This window comes from Papio anubis, chromosome 8 (assembly GCF_008728515.1).
Source record: "Papio anubis isolate 15944 chromosome 8, Panubis1.0, whole genome shotgun sequence".
Taxonomy (NCBI): domain Eukaryota; kingdom Metazoa; phylum Chordata; class Mammalia; order Primates; family Cercopithecidae; genus Papio; species Papio anubis.
In genome coordinates this window covers 118,544,030-118,559,537 of record NC_044983.1, presented here as the reverse complement: position 1 = coordinate 118,559,537, position 15,508 = coordinate 118,544,030, and the positions used below count along the sequence as shown (strand labels likewise).

The 15,508-nt window shown below is 52.8% G+C and overlaps 1 protein-coding gene across 1 annotated transcript in view; it reads right to left on the bottom strand.

The window, feature by feature from the left end:
• Positions 1-11,251: 11,251 nt before the first annotated feature.
• The window catches only part of FAM83A (family with sequence similarity 83 member A), a 28,809-nt gene continuing 24,552 nt past the window's right edge, over positions 11,252-15,508 (bottom strand). Inside the window, exon 4 of the mRNA XM_003903126.4 lies at positions 11,252-12,918. Within this exon, the coding sequence (XP_003903175.1) occupies positions 12,387-12,918 (532 nt within the window). The 3' untranslated portion in view covers positions 11,252-12,386. The remainder of the gene's footprint in view (positions 12,919-15,508) is intronic.

The following is a 15,508-nucleotide window of genomic DNA, read 5'->3' as shown; positions in this document are numbered from 1 at the left end:
TAAGCTAACAGGTTAGCCTCTCCCACTTTTCATGGATGCTGGCAGAAAGGAGACTCCTGGGTCAGAGACAAAGGATTTTATGACCCATGGCCCAGCAGGCAGTATAAACTTCAGTGTGTTTGCATCAGTTTCTCTTGCCTCCAAGTCCCAAGGGCACATAACGGGCACAGAAGGAATGCCTACGTTCATATACAATGAATGTGCATTACCATGTCTTGTGATGCACACATGACTGGTTGCCTTCAGGAGAGGAGTGCTGAGTTTGGGAAACTCTAATCTTTGATAATGGGCAGTGAGCATGCTTGCCCTTTGCTCCAGAGGTAGACGCTGTCTCCTTTTTAAGGCTGTTCGCCCTGCAAACATCTTGGAGAAGATAGACTGGAACAATGAGCACTGAGTGCCTCTTTCACACGTCGCACAGAAACACGAGAGCTGTGGAGCTTTGTCTGCTAGGTTGATCATCCTGTCCTTTTTCAGCCACATGAATTTTAATCACAGCCTGTAACATCATCTTAAATACAAAGGGCCATTACCTTACTCAGTGAATTAGCTGGGATGGAAGAGCTCCCTGATGAGGAATTTAATAATCAATCAAAAACTTCAGCAAATGTTGTCCTGCACAGCTTTTTCTTTTGTTTTGTTTTTGAGACAGAGTCTTGCTCTTGCCCAGGCTGGAGTGCAGTGCCGTGATCTCTGCTCACTGCAATCTCTGCCTCCCGGGTTCAAGCGATCCTCCTGCCTCAGCCTCCCAAGTAGCTGGGATTAGAGGCACGCACCAACATGCCTGGCTCATTTTTGTCTTTTTGTCCTGCACAGCTTTTATTTGATCTTTCTCAGCAGAGGAAGAGAATTCCAGCCGTGGGCTAAAAGGTGTAGTCATCAGGGTTTCCCTTCCACACTCCTCCCTCTCGCTCGCCCTTTCTAGTACCCTCCTCAAAACAGGCAAGGAACTGCTCTTACATTTTGAACAACTCTTTTTCTTTTTTTTTTTCCTTTTGAGATGTAGTCTCACTCTGTTGCCCAGGCTGGAGTGCAGTGGCGCGATCTCGGCTCACTGCTGCAGCCTCTGCCTCCCAGATTCAAGCAATTCTCCAGCCTCGGCCTCCTGAGTAGCTGGGATTACAGGCGTGCACCACCATGCCTGACTAATTTATGTATTTTTAGTAGAGATGGGGTTTCACCATGTTGGCCAGGCTGGTCTCGAACTCCTGACCTCATGATCCGCCTGCCTTGGTTTTCCAAAGTGCTGGGATTACAGGCGTGAGCCACTGCATCCGGCCAAACAATTCTTTTAGTGACTTCAATAGCGTGACCAGCAATTGCACGTTTAGTCTTTAATCTCTAATGTGAAGCCAAAGACTTTGTATAATTAGTAGACATTTCAATTTTAGGAATTAAAAATTGTGCACATCCTTCCACAGTACCTCATTGCTGTCCCTCTATGCATTTGGTCTTTACCTATCACGTACTGAGCTATGATGTGTCAAGCGTTGTGTGGTTGCTGGGGAGACACTGGTTATCGAGTTTGTTGTCTAGTTGTGGACTGCCCTCGGGATGGGGCATAAACTCTAGCATGGCTTGCCAAGCCCTTCATGGTGTAGCTCTGGCTACCTAGAGCCCCATCCTTCACTGCTCCTCGCCTTTAAATGGACTGTGACCTTCACCTCAACCCCTCCCCCCACCATCCAATGGCTAATTCACATTCATTTTTCAGGTCTGGTTTACCTGCGGCTTCCTGGAAGTCTTCCTGACCTGCCAGTGGTGGGAGGTTTCCCACTTCTGTGCTCCCTTACTGCTCATTCACTCCTATACTGACCCTTATTCCTGTGTTTTCTATTCCATGTTTGCCTGATGGTTTGCCACGATAGACTAAATTTTTTACAGTCAGGGACTATGACTGTTTTGTTTATATTTGTATCCCCAAGGCACAATAATCTGGCATCTCACTAAATATTTGTTGGAAGAATTGCTGAATGAATTGGCCAGCATCTTAATTTGTGCAAAAGGTTAATACCCTGCAGATGTGATACTGTGCTGAGGCAGTCCTAGCACCCTGCCTGTTTCTGTCTGTAGCTAAACCTCTTCCTTCTGTCCATCTGACCTCCCTAGAAAGGCCCCATTTTTTCCCCTAACCCCTCTAGGCTTCTGGTCTCTATCCTAGCCCACTTGCCAACCTGGCCCGTGCTTTGAGCGTTTCATCTTCTGGCTTTCCTCCCAGACCTGCTGTCTGCGCCATTCTGAATGCCGAAGTGGTCTTCACAGATCCTGCTCACACCTCACTTCCGCCCCACCTTGCCTTCCTGGCAGCAATGTGTTGACGCTGTTGATGCAAGTGAGAACTTGGCCTCCTGAACTCTGATGCCTCTGCTGTAATAAAGGGTGAGAAAGGACACCGAGGAATACTGGGCATCTCTGGGTGTCATCACACAAAGTCATCACGATCATTTCCAGCACAGATGGTGAAGGTAATTGAGCAATGATTACACTAAAGAAAAACCTTCAGGCCTGCCAATTCCGACATCACTACCCGCGACAGTGAGTGAGTCACTTAGAAGGTGAGCAAATGTGTGCCACAGATGTGACTGTACTCCAGGTGCATGGGGTGGGACCTAAGGGAAATGTCTTGCCTCTTCCACTCTCAAAAGGCCTGTCTTCAACATTTGCTCCTCAAGAGGAATCTATGCTGGGTGTCTGAGCTGAGCTGATAAGAGTCTTCTTTTTTTTTGAGATGGAGTCTTGCTCTGTCACCCAGGCTGGAGTGCAATGGCATGATCTTGGCTCCCTACAACCTGCCCCTCCCGGGTTCAAGCGATTCTCGTGCCTCAGTCTCCCAAGTAGCTGGGATTACAGGCTTGCGCCACCCCACCCAGCTAATTTTTGTGTTTGTAGTAGAGATGGAGTTTTACCATGTTGGCCAGGCTGGTCTTGAACTCCTGGACTCAGGTGATCTGCCCGCCCCAGTCTCCCAAAGTGCTGGGATTACAGGTGTGAGCCACTGCGCCCAGCCATCTTTTGTCCTTTATATTCTCACACCCCTACCATCTTCACACTGGAGCCAGAGGGATCTTAGAAAGGTCATTCTCACAGTCCTGGCTGGGCACAGAGGCTCATGCCTGTAATCCCAGCACTTTGGGAGGCCGAGGCGGTTGGATCACGAGGTCAGGAGTTCAAGACCAGCTAGCCAAGATGGTGAAACCCCGTCTCTACTAAAAACACAAAAATTAGCTGGGTGTGGTGGCAGGTGCCTGTGATCCCAGTTACTCGGGAAGCTGAGGCAGAGAATTACTTGAACCTGGGAGGCGGAGGTTGCAGTGAGCCAAGATCGCGCCACTGCACTCCAGCCTGAGCGACAGGGTGAGACTCCATCTCATAAAAACAAACAGCACATCATTCTCATAGTCCTTCATGAGGCCTGCGAGGCCCCACATGGCCTGGTCCTGACCCACTCCAGCCCAGCTCGCTCTGCTCCCCTTGGTACTGTACTCACCCTGGTTTCCTCTCTTGTTCTTGGACTCCTCAAGCTTGCCCTTGCTCAAGCCTTTGCCCATCCAGTGACCTCCACTTTGAACATTCTCCCCTGCAATCCCCCAGCCCAGCCTTAAATGTCCCCTTCCCATGGATCTCCACCCAAAGGTCACTCTCAGACAAGATGTTCCCGCCCGATCCCCAGACTGGCTCACGTTCCCCTTCCAATGTCATCATATGCCTGGTGCTTTTTTTTTTTTTTTAAACAAAGGGCTTATTGGAATTGTAATTAATTTATTGTATAATTCCTCCTGGCCAGATCACAAGCTCTAGGGTGCTGTCTCCGGTTTGCCTTCTGTGGTGGAGCTCAGCTCCGTGGACATGTGGTGGCTTCTGCCATTGCTGCCTTCCTGGAGCTCAGGCCCTTGCAGAGGCAGTCTGAGGCATGGCAAGCCACAAGCACACAGCCCGTCCCACCAGCCCCACTACCAGTGCCAGAGGTGGCCCTGTCCCCTGCACAGTACCATGTTTCCAAAAAATGTGCTTCCTTTTAGGAAAACCTTGGGTAAAAAATCTTCGTCGCCCAGGCTGGAGTGCAGCGGCGCGATCTCAGCTCACTGCAAGCTCTGCCTCCCAGGGTCACACCGTTCTCCTGCCTCAGCCTCCCGAGTAGCTGGGACTACAGGCGCCCGCCACCACGCCTGGCTAATTTTTTTGTATTTTTAGTAGAGACGGGGTTTCACCGTGTTAGCCAGGATGGTCTCGATCTCCTGACCTCGTGATCCTCCCACCTCAGCCTCCCAAAGTGCTGGAATTACAGGTGTGAGCCACCGCACCCGGCCTAAAAGATGGTTTTAAAGGGCAGCTTTATAGTGCTTTTGAACTTGAATCTAGGTAATCTGTCTACACCCTGCTTTCCAGGGGCTTCATCAAAACAACAAAACAATGAGCAAGCAAACAGAGAGGAATGTGCAGAAGAGCCCAGAACTCTGCCAGTGTGGCTGCACACGCAGTGAGGTCGGACTCGGTCATCCACGCACGCTCGCTTTCTCCGTGCCTGGCCCTGCGCTGTAGGGTCAGAAGCTGAGGAGAATTCCCCCCCGCCCCCCAACCTGCAGAAGAACAGTCCGAAGAGTGACAGCTCCAGTTCCGTGTTCCCAGTCACAATGTGTCCATCGGGAGACTTTGCTAGAGAAGTTGGGAGAGGAAAGGCATTTGTCCTCCTTGTCCTTTTCTCCCTCCTTCGCACAGAGTGGCTTCATCGCCTCGCGCTTTGGTGTTGCATCGGCCCAGCTTCGGAGCTAACCACCACCCCTGCCCCCCTCCCTGGGAACTGCCCCCTCCTTCACAGGGACGAGTACCTAGCAATCATGTTTGCACTCAACGACCTTAACTGATGGGGGAGTCGGGGGGTGTACCTGACCCAAGCTGTACCTGGCCAATCAGATTCTCTCCCAGAGGTTCAGAAATGATTCTTCTCATGGGTCTGACCCTAACAAGCTCAAAAGTGGGGGGGTGGCTGTGTTCTGCCAAGGTGACTGAGGAATAGACAGGGCAGGTCTGCAGAGAAGCAAAATGAAGGAGATGCCCCAAAGGGCCAGAGGGACAGTTCTCTGCTTTGCTACTTTCTTTTTTCTTTTCTTTTCTTTTTTTTTTTTTTGGAGACAGAGTTTCACTCCTGTTGCCCAGGCTGGAGTGCAATGGCGTGATCTCGGCTCACCACAACCTCAGCCTCCTGAGATCAAGCGATTCTCCTGTCTCAGCCTCCCAAGTAGCACGCACCACCATGCCTGGCTAATTTTGTATTTTTAGTAGAGACGGTTTCCCCACGTTGGTCAGGCTGGTCTTGAACTCCCGACCTCAGGTGATCTGCCTGCCTTGGCCTCCCAAAGTGCTGGGATTACAGGGATGAGCCACCACCCCTGCCTGCTTTACTACTTCCGATTCCAGACCGTTCCTGGTCTCTAGGGCCTGAGGCCTCCATGAGAACCCTGGAGTGTGGTCGGCAGAAGAAGGTCCTCTTCCCAAAAGTGCCCACATCCTAATCCCCAGAACCTATGAATACATTAGGTTACATGGCAAAGGGGAATTGAGGTTGCTAATCAGCTGACTAAAATAGGGAGATTATCCTGCGTTATCCAAGTGGGCCCAATGTCATCGCTGAGATCTTTAAAAATGGAGGGTCGAGGCAGAGAGAATCAGAGTCGGAAAGATGCTACGGCACTAACTTAAAGATGGAGGAAGGAGCCATGAGCCAAGAAATTTGGGTAGAAAAGGCAAGGAAACATTCTCTCCTATAGTGTGTCCAGGAAAGAGCACAGCCCTGTAGAAACCTTGATTTGAGCCCAGTGAGACCCGTCTGAGAGTTGGAATGAGAGAGCTGTAGATGAAAACGTTGTGTTACTCTAAGCCACTGTGCGTGTGGTCATTTCTTACAGCAGCAACAGGAAACCAACACACCAGGTAACCTAGTCCTTGCAACTCAAGAATCCTAATGTGGGCCACTTGAATCCTTTTTACCTTGGCTTTAGAATAGCACTGTGTCTCAGAAGGCTCTTTATAAATGACGTACTTTTACTCATCGGCTTAATGGTAAACCTTGATTTAGCATTGTTGTAGGCAATATCAAAGATCAGAGGCCACACCAGCTTTTAGGCAGCTCCCATCTACTAGAGGTTCAGGACATCCACAGAAGTGGAACTGTTTTTTTGTTTTGTTTTGTTTTGTTTTTGAGATGGAGTTTTGCTCTTGTTGCCCAGGCTGGAGTGCAATGGTGCGGTCTCAGCTCACTGCAACCTCTGTCTCCCAGGTTCAAGCAATTCTCCTACCTCAGACTCCCAAGTAGCTCGGATTACAGGCGCCCACCACCACGCCGGGCTAATTTTTGTATTTTTAGTAGAGATGGGGTTTCACCATGTTGGCCAGGCTGGTCTCGAACTCCTGACCTCAGGTGATCCGCCTGCCTCCGCCTCCCAAAAATGCTAGGATTATAGGCGTGAGCCACCACGCCCGGCCAGAAGTGGAACTTAAGAGGGGGTAGGAGGGAGGGAGGCCTGGATAGTGCAGCATGCAGACAAGGGCTAGGGCTCTCAAAGAAGCTTCAGGAAGGAGGTAACATCTGAGTTAGATCTCAGGAGAGGGGAAGGTTTGCAGCAGGCTCGGTGGAGAATGAGAGGTACCGTGTCAGAGTCCTCAGCTGAGGGATAAGGAGAGCAAAGGCAGAGAGGAAGTGGAGGTTGGTGGGCCAGGTGAGTGGCAGGAAGGGAGGTGGCAGGGAATGGGGCTGGCAGGTGAGCCAGCGCTGAATCACGAGGCCCCGTTGATGCCCTGGTGAGCAGCTTGGCTGTAGTCAGGCGGAAAACTTGTGAACGGGAATGGCTAGTATTGGGCTGTGCTTTAAATGGCAAATCTGATTTTACTTTCTAAATGTTAAACTACCTTTAAGCTTCAAGCACTATGTGTTTTCTGGGAGAGCCCCAGGTATAAGTGCTCACCTGGAGGGTGGAGGTGAACTCAAGAAGAGGCACCTTGGGGATCCATACTGCTGGAAACGGCATCACGCTTGGCAGCTCCCTTTCCATGTTGAACAGAGCCAAGCTCTTCCCCAAGGCTCTGCCCTCTGGCTGGCATGCCTTGCCCACCTTTTGTGTGGCTGGCTCCTTCTCCCTTCCAGGTCTCAGCACTGATGTCTCCCCTCATACAGACCTTCCCTGGCCCCTGTCGCTGCTCCATATCATTCTCTGTCAGTCCAACAAACCACAGATCAGGGCAGTGCAAATGCCAGAGGCAGTGAGGCTCCAGACACCTTCATGTGAGCTGAGTGCCAGCACTAGTCTCTTTCCCCTGGCACGTTGTAGGCCACAACTGTGATGAAATACACGAATGCAGGTCCCTTTGAAGTGGAACCCAAGGCCGGCCTCCCCAAGCCCAGACCTCCAGGACTCTATACCCCTTTTTTAATTGCAAATCCAGGATTTGGAATAGGATATTCAGCAGGGAAACCACTGCATGAGTCCCGTCCAGATTAGGAAGGATAATCTGTTTTACTCCATCTACAAAGTCAGGTGTTAGTATCATCCAGAAACACCCTCGCAGAAATATCTAGAAGAATGTTTGTGCAAATATCTGGACACTCCATAACCAAGTCGAAACATGAAATTAACCATCGTAGGTCTACCTGGCATCTGTGCACAGCTCCTTAAACTCTTAATCCAATTGACTGGTGTTCTTATAAGAAGAGGAAATTGGAGACACAGGGAGACCCCTGGGGCACAGGCACACAGAGTAATGGCCACGTGAAGGGGCAGCAAAAGAAAGGAGAAAGGCTGTGAGCCAAGGAGAGCGACCACAGAGGAATCTAGCTCTGTGGACACCTTGGTCTTGGACTTCCAGCCTCCAGAACTGTGAGAGAATACATTTCTGTTGTTGAAGCTGCCCATTGTGTGGTGTTTATGTCCCAGCAGCCCTAGGAACCCACCGCCCTTCCAAACACAAACAGGGAAAGCCCTGTTGGAATTTTCTTACTCCTTGGAGGATTTTCTTACTCTTCCCTTTTCTCTGGGCTGCTTTGCGTGCTTTGTCGGTGGCATCTTCCTTACCTCCAGGGTTTGCATTTCTTATTCCTCCACGTTCCTGAAAATCAAGGGAAAGTCCTGCTTGTATTTTTCCAGGGAGACTGGTAAGATAGGGCTCAACGAGCTTGGCGATTCTTCACTCACCACCATGTCAGTGGGAGAATCTGGAAATCTCGGTTCTCAAGTCAAGGCCACTAGCCTAGAAAGTGTCTTCGCGTGAATTTGTGAAGTGCATCCTTGCCTGACTCAGGGAGTGGACAGTAGGGGAAGGGGGCCTTGGCAAGCATAGCTATGGTGGACTTCAGCCTCCCCTGCGTGCCGCCACTGCCGTCTGCTGGGGCCTCTCTGTCCGCTCTGTGTGCTGCATCATGGTTTCACGTTCTCCTTCACCACACACTACAGAGGAAAGAAGGATGGAGCGCCCAGGAAGCAATGCCTGGGTCAACGAAATATAGTGAATAACAGCAAGTTTGCACGTGTGTCTGCGATATTTACGTTCTCTAATAACAGTTGTTCCAACACACAGACAATCTTCAGGAGGAAGCTAGGAAAGTGAGTCACAGTTTCTTTGTGTCCACCGGCTTCTTGGATCAACTTCAGAAAGTGAAATATTTGGGCCGGACGTGGTGGCTCACGCCTGTAACTCCAGCACCTTGGGAGGCTGAGGTGGGTGGATCACCTGAGGTCAGGAGTTTGAGACCAGCCTGGCCAACACGGCAAAACCCTGTCTCTACAAAAAATACAAAAATTAGTTGATGTGGCGGCGGGTGCCTGTAATCCCAGCTACTTGGGAGGCTTAGGCAGGAGAATCGCTTGAACCCGGTAGGCGGTGGTTGCAGTGAGCTGAGATCACGCCACTCCAGCCTAGGCGACAGAGCAACACTGTCTCGGACAAAAAGAAAGAAAAGAAAAAGTGAAATATTTGAAGAAGCTGCTTTGGCATTTCATGACAGGCCAGCAGGGCCAGCAGGAAGACTAAGTGAAGGCAGGACAGCCCTTCCTCCCCTGCATTCTGGAGGGGCAGAGAGTGAAGGTGGTCTCGGGGTATCTGAGTATTCATCTCCCCTGTGGGAGCAAAGCTCCTCACCAGTGTTCAACCAGGGAGGACTGACTGTGCCCTTGGACTGTCTGTGGCACCGTTGTGGCATCCTGTGGGTCCAGAGAGATACCTTTGGTCTCTGGGCTCCTATGATGTAGATGGAGAGACAGGAGAGCAGGATCTGATGAGGACCAAGTGCAGGTAACAGATCGTTCCGAGGAGAGAGGGGCTCTGAGGAGCAGGGTTGATCATTAGCAGCTTACACCTCAGGCCGTGCTGGCTGACAGTCCTGTAGATAGGTCCTATGATCCTAAGTCCCTGGTTTGGGGGATGCGTTTGGCCCTAGGTGAGGTACCCTAGGACAATAAGATCATAGTATTTCTTTCATTCTCTCATGTTCTTCATGGTGGCTGTTCACATGCAGGTCCCTCCCAGTCCTCTCTGTGCCCTGGGAGTTCTTTGAGGCTGATAGATGCGCGTCCCAGAGCTGACATGGTGCCTGGCACGTGGGAGATGCTAAGCTGCGGCTGTTGAAATTCACACTGTAGTTGAAATTCACACTGTAGTAGAGACTCCATATGTTTAAAGACACAGAGTGACACTCTAGCAAGCAGGCCCCAGCGAGGGAGGTACAGGTGTGATTATAACCCAGAGCAGAATTAACGATGGAACGTGACCTGGTTTTGTAGGATTTGAAAGTTGGATAAAGACTTGCTCTGGCTTTCAGACGCACAATTGCCAGGTGTGTAAAACCACCCCTAATCCTCTGGTGGAAACAATGTGTGTGGTGGGGGGTCTCGGGAATCCAGAGCAATGGCCCAGCCTGGAGTTGGGGGATCTCAGAGGCTGTATCACTCGGGCAAAGCTAGATCATGGTGCAGGAAGAAACAACCCCCAGATCGCAGCGGCTTAAACAACAAAGGTTTATTTCTTGCTCACTACATATCCTTTGTGGGTTGGTGGGTGGGAGTGGGGATTCTGCTCATCGCTTAGGACCCCAGGCTGGCAGAGGAGGGCTTCAACTGGAGAGCTGCTTCTATGTGGCAACCTGTGCCCAGGCTCTCAAAGCTTCTGCCTGGAAGTGACCCTCAGCCGTTCTGCTCATGCTCCACTCGCCAGGGCAGCCGTGACCTAACCTCCCAGCAGGCAGCGCATCACACGTTACAGGTGCCCAGAAGAGGAGAAACTGCATCTTTGTCAACAAAGACGACCACGGAGGGGAGACTGCTGATGGAGGGTGGTCAGGAGTAGGGGGGCTTGTTCCTGTCTGTGGGTTCTCCCCTATCTCCCAGGACTGAGCTCGACACAGGCACAGGCTGAGGCCTTTGGAAAGCTGGGCTTGGGGGCTTCTATGACCTGGCAAGTTTTGCCCTGCTGAAACTTTCTCAGCAGATGGTGAAATCCAGTTTGGAATCCTCAGCCGGGCCCGGCCATTCTAACCTCATCTCAGCCGCCAGCTGTGAAACCACAGGGTCAGGGCTGGGGTTGAGAAAGCCACCAGGAACCAAAGCGTTGTTGTTTTGTTTTTGTTTTGTTTTGTTTACTTTCAGGAACTAAGGAGAAGAAAAGTGAAGGACAGGAATACAATAATTAATAATAATAATAATAAAAGAAACTGGAAGCCAAGATGCCCCTGACCATGCTGGGAGCAGTGGAGAATTGGAACAGAGGGATGGATGGGCAGAGGGGACTGGGGAGGATGCCACAAGCCATCAGGGGTCAGAGGCCACCAGGAGGAACAGTGCTGTGCTCTTGGCCCTCCACAGCGAAGGCCAAGCTTCCCAGCCGAAAACTGACAAAGGAGGAGAGGGCCTAGAAACAGGAGAAAGATGTGGAGTTGGCACCTGCTTCCCTCTGGCTGCCCAGCCTGGATCACATACCACTGACCCCGCTATCACACCTCAGGTGCAGGGTTAACTGTTACTTTCTCTGGGAAGTTCCCTGATGTCCCACCCACCACAGGGCTGGCCACCCCTCCTCTATGCTCTCTCTCTCTCTCTTTTTTTCCCCCCTGTCATGGAGTCGTGCTTTGTTGCCCAGGCTGGAGTGCAGTGGCACAATCTCAGCTCACTGCAACCTCCACTTCCTGGGTTCAAGCAATTCTCCTGTCTCAGCCTCCTGAGTAGGGGGGACTACAGGCGCATGCCACTATGCCCAGCTAATTTTTGTATTTTTAGTAGAGATGGGGTATCACCATATTGGTTCAGGCTGGTCTTGAGACCAGGTAATCCACCTGACCTCAGGTAATCCACCCATCTTGGCCTCTCAAAGTTCTGGGATTACAGGCATGAGCCACCATGCCTGGCCCCTCCTTTATGCTTTCTAAGCATCCTATATTTATTTACACTCAGCTAGGCTGTGCCCTTAGGACCTAGTACCACTGCAGGAACAAAGATGGGCACTGTGAATTGAGAAGGAATGAATGATGGGGTTTGTGAGGTTCAGCATTTATTCCTCAGGAGGTGACCAGGCTGGTCAGAGGCACCTGGATCTGGGGACAGCTGAGCCCTCCCTGCTGCTCAAGACTGGCCTGGGCACTGCGGTGGGGCCAGTCCTGGCCCCTGACAACTCAAGCTCCTAGGTCCAGCCTAGACTCCAGGGACCTCCAGGCCAGGCCAAGGCTCTTTGAAGCAAGAATCTGAGTCTACTAAACCCGACACCCCAGACTCCTCAGCTAGCTCCATCCCTGGTGGCTACAGCTTCAGATGGCCCCCCATACAACTCACAGATACGGGTTCCGGGGCCTCACCCCTAACTCATCAGGCCCAGGGATACCCTAGTATTAGCCTTTCCTAGGAGGAGGAGTTTGCCCAACTTTCCCGAAACATCCAGAACGTTCCCACAGCTTCTCCTCTGTCTTTCCTGAATCTCTTGGGAGTGGACCATTCCTAGGCACTGGGAACTAGAAGTACCAACCTACCATCTACCTCTCAGTGCCTCGGATTACCCATTTGTAAAACTTGGGCTGCATTTCACGCTTCTTACAGAGTTTAGGGGGCCATTAATATTAAAGCCCTGGATGATCTCTGGAAGACAGGGGCTCCGTTTTCATGATTTTGTCCTCTAGCTGCCCCACAACCTCCCTGGAACCTTCTGGAATGTGCTGCACAGGTCGAACTGGAGCAGGGAACCCAAGGATTGGTGGGGGCCCGCAAGTGGATGGCCTGGGACCTGGGAACATTGAACCATGGCAATGACTGTGTCTTTTCAAAGGGAAGTGGCTCAACGCCACTCGCCTTGTGGTGGGTCTTTGGGCCCCAGGGAGGGCCCAGCCCTGGGCCTGGAGAGGGCAGCAGGGGAAGGGACCTTCAGAAGTGAGGGGAGGCCTGCAGGAAGGGCCTCCAGGTGGGAGTCAGCCTCGGCACCAGGCCCAACTGCTCCAGCTGCAGCCGAGTGGGCCTGTAGGCCCCCAGGTTGCTGTAGAGGGCGGCGGGCAGGCCGTCGTGGGGCCGCGGGGAGAAGTGGGCCTGGGGACTCGGGGCTCCCCAAGGGCCGTGGTGGGGCTGGAACCGGGGCGGTGGAGGCGGGTGTGGGGCCGTGGGGCTGCCGGGCCCCGAAGACGCTGACACACTTCGGGTGCGGGGGTGGCTGCCCGCCGAGAGGCCGCTGAAGGGGTTGGAGGACGTGCGGTCACTGGCGGAGCCGCTGCTGCTGCTGAGGCGACCATTGGCGGGGGCTGCTCCGGTCGGGACGGGGGCGACCAGCCGCGGGGACTTCAGGCCCATCACGGGCTTGGAGGAGGCGTAGAGGTGGCGGAACTCCTCGTCAAACGGCTCCACCGCCTGGCCTGTGAACTTGGAGAGGATGTTCCGGTGCACGTGTCCGCAGAGCCAGGTGAAGCTGGAGGGGAAGAGGAGACAGTGAGGGAGGAGGAGGGAGGAGGATGGAGGAGGTGGGGGGAGGAGGGGGAGGGGAAACGGAGGAGGAGGGGAAGGGAGGGAGGAGGTGGAGGAAGGAGAAGGAGGGAGAGGGGATGTGGGAGGGGGAAGAGGAGGAGGAGGGTGGGAGGGGGAAGAGGAGGAGGAGGAGGGGAGGGGGAAGGGGAAGGGGAGAAGGGAAAAGAGGAGGAAGAGGAGGAGAGGAGGAGAGGAAGAGGAGGACAGATAGGAGGCTTCGCTGGCCCAGGCCCCAAGACCCTCCTGGGTGACCAGTCTGAGAGTTGTGGGACCCCCGAGGCAGGGACGGAAGGGGACCAACCCCCATGCCCACCCTCCCCTCCTGGCGGGCTCGTTTCATCCAGGCGGAAACCCTGAGAGGCAGACATTGCAGCCTCTCTTACAGACGACGAAACTGAGGCTCAGGGGCCAGAATGTGTTTGCAGGCGAATAATTAAGAGGCCAGAGCGAATCCCCTGGCCCTTGGCCCTCCTGGTGCCTGTGATTGCAGCCCCCTTTGTGAGGCCCCTCCTGGAGGGAGGCAAAGGGACTGAGTCCCAGGCTCCTGACTCCGGGTGCCTGGGAGAGCCCAGCAGCCGGGGCCTTCTCTCTCCACCTGTGGAATGTGGAGCCACTAGCCCTAACTACAGGGGTGGGGAAAGCCCCCGCAAAAGGCGGCTGCTCTTGGGAAGCCGGGCTGTGTTTTCATGAAAATCTAAAGCATTCCTGAAAGAGGATTCGGCTCCATTCTCAGGCACAGGGACCCAGCTGGGATGAGCATCCGTGCAGCGTGCGTCCCCGGAGACACGGGGTGGAGGGGATGGGGTGGGGAGACACCCCCAAGGAGAGGCCTGGGGCCACCACTTACAGGTTTTAGGGAAAAATCAAATGCCTAAGGCAGGCTATTACTTGTGTGATTACTGATTTTTTTGAGATAGTCTCATTTGTCACCCACCCAGGTGCAACGGCACGTGATTCTGGCCCCGCCCGGGTGAACCTCCGGCCTGGTTCAAAACGGATTATCCTGCCTAAACCACCACAGCTGGATTACAGGCGCCCGCCACCACGCCCGGCTAATTTTTGTATTTTTAGTAGAAGCAGGGGTTCACCATATTGGCTAGGCTGGTCTCGAACTCCTCACCTCGTGATCCGCCCGCCTCGGCCTCCCGAAGTGCAGGGATTACAGGCGTGAGCCACCGCGCCCGGCCTGATTCCCAGATTTAACCCAAAATCTTTTCTGTTTCCGATGGAAAACTCCTTTCGTTTCCCCCCCCCTCCCCAATCCCCCCTCCCCCAAGCAATGCTTGAAACTCTGGTAATAGCATAGATCTCCCAAGAGCACCAGGCTAGAGGATCCTGGGCTCCTGCACAGGTGAACTTGAAGCAAGGGGAGAAGCATGGTCAGGGGAATGGTCAATGGTCGCCGAGCCGGGACAGCGCCAGCGCTGAGCAGAAAGGGGCCCACCAAGGATGGGGTCGCAGCCCCCAGCCCCAGCCCACCTGTCTTGCCACCCAAAGGCCTGGCCTCCGCCCGGGGTTGGGAGTTGCCTGCTCTGCGAGGCAGGGCGGGACTGCACAAGGCTCGGGTAATCCTGGGAACAGCAATGAGGCTTTGTTTAAATCTCACCTCAGGCAGGGAACCACCCACACCCCCAGAGAGGTAAGCGGAGCCAAGGACCAGCCCCGCCACGGGACAGGAGGCAAGCTGCAGGGACAAAGGGCCGCGCTACACTCAGAAGCCAGTCGCCCTATGTTGTCTAAATCAGGCTACATGGGGCAACATAGCTGCTGCTTTGCTCAACAGAACAAGTCCAAAGAACAAGTCCAAAGAACAAGTCCAAAGACGTCCTGGCAATTCCTCAGGTCCCCAGCACCTGTGTCCCCGATTGCACTGTGCCCGGCACCAGAGCCCCCCGACACCTACACACCCGGGCATCTCGTGCTTTAGCTTTTTTTTTTTCCTTTTGTTTTTGAGATGGAGTCTCGCTCTGTTGCCCAGGCCGGAGTGCAGTGGCATGATCTCAGCTCACTGCAACCTCTGCATCCCGGGTTCAAGCAATTGTCTGCCTCAGCCTCTAGAGTAGCTGGGATTACAGGTGCCCACCACCATGCCTAGCTAATTTTTGTATTTTTAATAGAGACAGGGTTTCACCATCTTGGCCAGCCTGGCCTTGAACTCCTGACCTCGTGATCCACTTGCCTCAGCCTGCCAAAGTGCTGGGATTACAGGTGTGAGCCACTGTGCCTGGCCATGCTTTAGCTTTTATACTTTTGATCACAGCCCATGAGCAGAAATACATTTTATTTCTATTGTTGTTTGGCCCATAAGTACGTAGCATTCATTTAATCATCTTCGGCTCATGACCACTCTACTCATTGGTCTATTCATCACCCATTTTCACTTATTTATCTATTTAATTGGTGATTTTAAGTAATATAGTAAGCACTTATGAACCCACTACCTAAAAGAAAAGGTCACATCTTTTCAAAAACTTTTTTTCTCTTAAAAAATTTTTTTTGGCAGAGATGGGGTCTTGCTATGTTGCCCAGACTGG